This window comes from Elephantulus edwardii, unplaced genomic scaffold (genome assembly GCF_000299155.1).
Source record: "Elephantulus edwardii isolate Elephantulus edwardi_28Jun2011 unplaced genomic scaffold, EleEdw1.0 scaffold00380, whole genome shotgun sequence".
Lineage (NCBI taxonomy): Eukaryota > Metazoa > Chordata > Mammalia > Macroscelidea > Macroscelididae > Elephantulus > Elephantulus edwardii.
This window is the reverse complement of record NW_006400130.1, coordinates 1,033,778-1,040,950: the sequence shown is the minus strand read 5'-3', so window position 1 is coordinate 1,040,950 and position 7,173 is coordinate 1,033,778. Positions and strand designations below refer to the sequence as shown.

At 45.8% G+C, this 7,173-nt stretch overlaps 1 protein-coding gene across 1 annotated transcript; it reads left to right on the top strand.

Annotated features, from left to right (window-relative positions):
• The first annotated feature begins 986 nt into the window (after positions 1 to 986).
• Positions 987 to 5,044, top strand: LOC102871752 (MORF4 family-associated protein 1-like). Its single transcript, XM_006902199.1, is given in 3 exon segments — positions 987 to 1,108; positions 4,670 to 4,842; positions 4,845 to 5,044. Coding segments are annotated over 3 exon segments (495 nt in total).
• The last annotated feature ends 2,129 nt before the right edge of the window (positions 5,045 to 7,173 follow it).

Genomic DNA, 7,173 nt, shown 5'->3' with positions numbered 1-7,173 from the left:
ATTGTGAACAGGCTCCCGCCAGGTCTAAACACCTTTTGGAAGAAGCATTCAACAGATCAAAATAAGTGGTGCATTTAGGATGTTGGTCCTCTTGGACATGCTGCTACTGTTAAGTGTCATCAAGTAGACAACCCACAGTGACTTTCAACAATCCATTGTATAGGTGATAGTCTTCTCTGTTTTTCAAGGAAACCCAAACCTGCAGGTGGTGGGGTACACGTCCCCCCAACGGGGGGCGGAGCACGCGTCGTCTCTTCCATGTGGGTGGCTGGCGGGCACGAACCATCCCCCAGCGCTGGTGACTGGCAGGTGCTTGCCATCTCCCGCGTGTCATCTCCCAAGCAGGTGGCCGGCGGGCATGTATCATCTAGTGTGTGGGCGACTGGCAAGCGTGCACCCTCTCTCGGTGGGTGTGCATCATCTCGTACATGGGCAGCCAGTGGGGGCAGGTGCGCGTTATCCCCCAGTACGGGCAGCTGACAGGCACACGTCATCTCGCGCATGGGTGACTGGAGGGCTCACATCATCTCTAGGTGGGTGCACGTCATCTCTCGGAGTGCTCGCGTCATCTTGTGTGCAGGCAGCCAGTGGGCGAGCAGGGGCGTGCCATCCGCCACACAGGTGACTGGGGTGCGGGTGTTATGTTTGTGTGGGTGGCCGCCAGGCGCGAGCCATCTCCCAAGTACCATCTCCCATACAGACGGCTGGCGGGCGCGCATCTATTGTGCACAGGCGACCTGCAGGCGTTTGTCATCTCTCGGCGGGTATGCATCATCTCTCGGCAGGCGGGTGTCATCTCTGCGCAGGCAGCTGGTGGGGGTGGGTGCGTGACATCCCCCCACGTGGGCGGCCGTCGGGTGCGTGCCATCTTCCGCACAGGTGGCTGGCGGGCGCGAGCCACCTCCCGAGTGTCATCTCCCACACAGGTGGCTGGCAGGCATGTGCCATACTGTGTGTAGGAAGCCGGCAGGTGCTCACCATCCCCCATGCAGGCGGCCACTGGGCGAGTGCCATCTTCCATGTGGGTGGCCAGCGAGCGTAAGCCATCTCCTGCACATCATCTCCTACAAGGGTGGCTGGCGGTCACGCTTCATCTCGCGCACAGGAGGCCAGTGTCCGCCCACTTCCCCTGCCACTGCCATCTTGGCTCCAAGAATTCTCCTTGGAACAAGTACACTTTGCTGCAGTGAGGCGGCTCCACTGCACCAGTTCTGGGGAGGCCCGGTGCCCACCCTCCATTCTGGGCGAGGGATTCCATAGGTTCAGGCTGTGGGAACTTCATGGAGCTACAGCTGTGGTGAGGCGCAGTGCGGGCTCTGGGGGGGGGGGTTGGGAGTTGCGGCACTCACTCATTCTTCCTTGGAAATCCTTGAATTCCTGTTGTTGAGCCTCAATCCTCACTGAAGACCAGTCATCAACTGTTTAACTGTTCAATTATCAATAAACAGAAGTCTGTAGAGGGTCATAATGGCCCTTTTCCAAGTAGTCCGCTGCTCCCGCAACTCACCACGTTGTCTCTGCCTCCGCCACCATCTTTAAAAGTATTTTTTCAATCACCTTCTAATTGTGTGATACTGAAACCATTCCTGAACAGTAATTCTGAGTCTTAACAACATTTTATTCTGAGAAATATATATATATTTACTGTGAGTGGGAACAAACTCAACAGAAGTTACTACAACTAGCTGCTTTTATGGGTTAGTTTTTGTTTCCAGGGTGATCAAGATGGCTCTGACTCACAGGGATCCTTTGTACAACAAAAGAAGGCACTTCTCAGTCCTGCACCACCTCCACTGTTGCTGCCGTGCTTGAGCATGCTGTTTCAGTCACTGTGTCAGTTTGTCTTGATAACAAGAGCCTTACTCTTTTTTCACGGACCTTGACTTTACCAAGCATGGTATCTCCAGTGACCGGTCAGTCCTGGTATGTGATACACATCTCAACATCTTCACTCCTAAAAGACATTCTCCCTTTCCTCTTTGCCAATAGATTTCCTTAAATCTGTAGTAATTCATGGTATAATCATTATTCTTTGCCAGTATCATGATTTAAATGCATCAGTTATTTGGTCTTCCTTGTTCAGTGTCCACATTTCACATATACATTATATATACGAAGAATATGATTATTTTTTGTATTTCAGAGACTCTTAGGAAAGCACAATTCTTTTCATTTGCTTCCTTTGTTTGTATTTGTTTTTATTTTTAAGTCTTTTATAATGTGAAAAAATACTTTTTTCTTGTGATTTCCCTAGAATCCTTGATTATATCACACAGTTGCTTAGCTGGTTGTTGATAGTCGGTAGTTCTTTTTAGTAAACATGGCTGTGCAGAAAAAGTAGACACACACACACACACACACACGTCTTTTTACACCACTGCACATAAGCTGTCTACCCTACACTGTGATGACAATTAAGGCCTTCTTATTTATAGAAGACAGATTGGGAACTAAACAGAAATTGAGAATTGAACAGAAAGGTTTTGGTAGCAGGCACTGAGGGCAGCTCACTCTTTTATCCCCATACTAGTAGTTTAAAGACCACAAGCAACATATTTCAGCACACTTGGCCATTCATATGGAGAGATTTTCAGGCATACCTTGTTAACAACAACAACAAAACAACCAACCAAAAAACCCCCAAAACACCAAATGTCTAGCCTTGTGAACTGTCTCAATAAATTGAGTCACAACTGAATATATCGTTATTCAGTCAGATAGCTTTTAATTTTTTTTGTATTCTTTTTTGTGTTAATATGATGTTAGAAGCTATGCTACTACTATTTTAAATGCTAGCTTCATATCCCATCGTGGACAAGTTTAAAAGGAGCTTCCAGACAAGGGCAGACAAGGAAGAAAGGCCTGATGATTCACTTCTGAAAATGATCCAGCAGAAACCATATACAATAGAGCATTGAACAGCTTGCTATCTTTGTAAAAAAAAACACCAAAAAACAAAAAACAAACAAACCCAAAAACAACCAGTGAAGATTAATTACTAGAGGAAAGCATGCTTGAAGAAAATTTAGATTTAGGCAGGAAGGAAAAAGGATAAATGTATTTTGCACTGGTGTTAGTGACTTCTATATTTAATCAAGGGATAAATGAAGTTCAGAGAAGCTATGAAACCTACTCCAAGTTATAAATATGGAATTTTCACTATGTAATTTTTATATTTACATTCCGTTTTGATCTAAGTTATTGTGACAAATTGCAGTTTTGTGAACACTATAACAGGATAAAATACATCAATGGAAAAACTAGTAAAATTATTAAAGGCTGCATAAGAGGGTCAGAATAAACAAGGAATAAAATCAGGCAACTGAATAGTCAGTATTTGCTTCAGGGTGTCCAAATATTAAAAGTATGTTCCAACTGCCTCTCCACAGAGCAGCAGAGAATCAAGACCCTTGGCTGCAGAAACAGCACTCATAAGTTGTATGTGAATTACTTCCTTCCTTAGCTTAGGGAGAAGCACTGAGAAATGAAGACCAGATTATGTCCTTGGGAACAGGAATCCTATGAGGGAATAAATATACAGAAACCCAGAATAACTCTAACTATAGTAAAAAAAAAACAACAAACAAACAAAAAACATAGAGTATAGCATTGAAAATATCCAAAACCTCTAATCCTTCCTCTCTTTCTTGTTACAGATGACCAAATTAAGGCCCAGAGATTTTCTAATGAATGGTAAATTGAGTTGTTGGAAGGCTTTTTATAACAGTTGTCTTAGTTTCTGCAGTACAGTGAATTACTCAATGTAGCATTCTCACCCATTCTCTTTGTAACTCCTAACATAGCAATATCTCCCAGGCATTGTTGTGAAGTCAGAACTGACTCTTTGGTAACCCTCCTTCGCGTTTCCAGGAAACATTGGCTGTCTTTCCCCTGTGGAGCTGCCAATGCACTCAAATATTCAGAGAATTGTGTCCTTTGAGTCAGCAGTACAATTCACTAGGGTCTTCTGGACCCACTAGCGACCCCTTGTGCTTGAGATGTTGCTGTTGTTATGTGTCATTGATTTAACTAAAATTTACAGCAATCTTATGAGCAATGAATTTGAACCCTCCTATCATCCCAAATATACTTTAGTCCATTGTTACAGTCACTATGTCAATCCATCTGGTAAAAGATCTTCCTCTCTTACACTGACCTTCCAACTTTCCAAGCAAAATGCACATGTCCTGGAACTGGCCTCTCCTGACAGCATGTCCAAAGTTTTTGAGACCAAGTTTCACCATCCCTGCCTCTAAAAGGCACTCTGATTGCACTTTCTTCAAGAAATATTTCATTGTTCTCTTCAAAGTCCATGTGATATTCAGTACTCTTATCCAATTCCACAACCCAATGGCATCAATTCTTCTGTCATCTTTGGTCATTGTGCAACTTTCATATGCAGAGCAAGTAGCTGAAAAGACAATGGTCTGGACCAGGTGTACTTTAACCTTTAAACTGATATCCTTGGTCTTTAGCATTTTGGAGGGCTCCCTGACAGCAGAATTCTCCAAGGCAACCAAGCTTTTTATTTTTTGACTTGCTGGTACCAAGCGTGTTGATTGTTAAACTAAGCAATATGAAGTTGTTTACAACTTCAGTTTTTTTCTGTATCTATCCTGATGTTGCTCTTTGGCCCAATGGTAAGGATTTGTATTTTCTTTATGTTAAGATGTAATCTGCTCTCTCGCGTCCGCCGCCCTGACCGGCGTCCCCTGTCAGCGGCCTCGACGCAGCAGGACCATGCGGCCCCTGGACGTGGAGCTGAGGAGGACTTCGAGCAGCTGCTGCTGCTGGTCATCCACCAGATGCACGAGGATGTGGGGGCGCTGGTGCGGGAGCGCGGCGGGCCTTCCTGCGGACGCTGGGCAAGCTGTGGGCGATGAACAGTGTGCTGCTGGCCGGCACCACGCAGCTGCAGGCGGCCGAGCATGGCCCCGGGGAGCCCGCGTCCGCCCGCGCTGACCAGCAGCCCCGCGAGGTGGCCAAGATGGCCGAGATGCTGGTCCAGCTGGTGCGGCGGATAGAGCGCAGCGAGTCCTCCTGAGCCGCGGTTCCCAGCCAGTGGAGCTGGTCCCGGGTGGAGATCAGGACGCCTGGAGGAGAGGAACCAAGAGCCTGGTGTTTTCTTCTTTCCCCACCCCGCCCCGCCCTGTCTAGTTCGGCCTCACTCACACTGCGTTCTGCTGTGGTCTGTGCTTGCTGACCTCCACGCCTCTGGCTGGAATCGGCCTGGTCTGGAAGCTCTGGTGGCAGTCATGTGTTCCTGGCTTTGGGGGTTGCTTTCCAGTTTTGAGGTGCTTTGCTCATTCTTGTGTGACCTGGTAGCTCCCTGGAACTTGGGGTCTCTGACGAGGAAGACTTGGAGTGGCCTCTCCAGCCCTCATTGGGTGCAGCAGCTGCTGAAGAAAGGCAGACGTCACTAAGACGTAGGCAGGCCTGGCCTCCTGGGATCAGAGGAACCTGGAGTGGGGCTGGAGGGGCTGCTGTCTGTATGTTGGGACTTTGGGTCCAAAGGAGGAGAGATGTATCTTGTTCAGACTTCAAATTTTCTGTGGCACGTTACCTGATGGGACTCTGTCTAGTCTGTATCTGGACAACCTCACTCAGCTGTATTTGAAGCTCGACTAGCAGACAGTTTTTATTCTGTATGAGGGGGTTGTGGACATCAAATGAAGGACATTTTTGCAGAGGCCTGTGGAGCCTGCATCCACCACCCCAGACTGGACAGGGAAGAGGTGTGTCCGCGGTTTCTGAGCCACCGGCTGGACGGTTATTTGAGTTGCAGACCTGGCGAGTATTTGAGGTCAAAACCCTGCCATGTTTGGAAATAAAAACAACTCACCACATTAATAAAAGTATGCGTTGCTTGAAAAGATAAAAGAACTAAAAAAAAATTTAATCCATATTGAAGGTCGTAGTCTTTGATCTTCTGCAGCAAATGTTTTAAGTCCTGCCCAACTTTCCAGCTAGCAAAGGTTATGTTATCTGCATAATTCAGGCTGGTGATGAGTCCTCCTCTGATCCTGAGACCATGTACTTCTTTGCAAAGTCTAGCTTTTTAAATTATTTGCTTACTAAACGACTGAACAGGTAAGGAGTAAGAATTCAGCCCTTATCCACACCTTTCTTGATTTTTCAGTGTTCCCTTGCTATGTTCATACAACTTCCTCTTGGCTTAGGCTTAGATTTCTCATGAGTACAGTTAAGTATTTTGGGATATCCATTCTTCTCAATGTTAGTCTTAGTGTGTTCGATACACTTATTCAAACGTATTTGCACAGTTAGTAAAACACAGACAGCCTTTTGGAATTCCCTGCTTTCAGTCATGAATGATCTGACATCAACAATATCCCTCGTGCCATAGACTTTTTAACATCTAGCTTGGATTTCTGGCAATTCTCTCTCAACGGACTACACCCTTTGAACACTCATCAGCAAGATTTAGCTTGTGTGTGATGTCAATAAGTTTGTTTGATAGTTTCCACATTGGGTCTTTTTCATTCAATTGGCCCCAGGTAACTGTCTTTTAAATATCTTAGCATAGCCTGGTGAGCACATTCAAGGTTATATCTGTTGAACTATGTCCTTTAGTCAGCCAGAGTTTGTTATGATCTACACAGTCAAATGTCTTTGCATAGTCAATGAAACACAGATAGACATTCCTCTGGTATTCCCTGCTTTCAGCCAAGATCCATCTAACATCAGCTACAATATCTCTAGTACCACGACCCCTTCTGAAACCAGCCTGGACTTCTGGTAGTTCTCTGTTGAAGTGCTATTCTAGTCATTTTTGGATAATTTTCAGTAAAATCTTGCTTGCATGTGAAATCAGTGAAATTGTTCTGTAGTTTCCACATTCGGTTGGGTCGCCTTTGTTTGGGATAGGAACAAATATCGATCTCTACTCTGAGAAGAATGGGAATCCCAGAACACTTGATCATTCTAATGCGAAACTTATACTTGGACCAGGAAGCAGTCGTCAGAACAGAGCAAGGAAACACTGCATGGTTCAAAATTGGGAAGGGCGTACGCCAGGGATGCATCCTATCTCCATACCTTTTCAACCTATATGCAGAACAGATTATCCGGGAGGCTGGGCTCTATGAAGAGAAATGTGGGGTCAGGATTGGTGGACGATTTATCAACAATCTGCGTTATGCGGATGATACAACC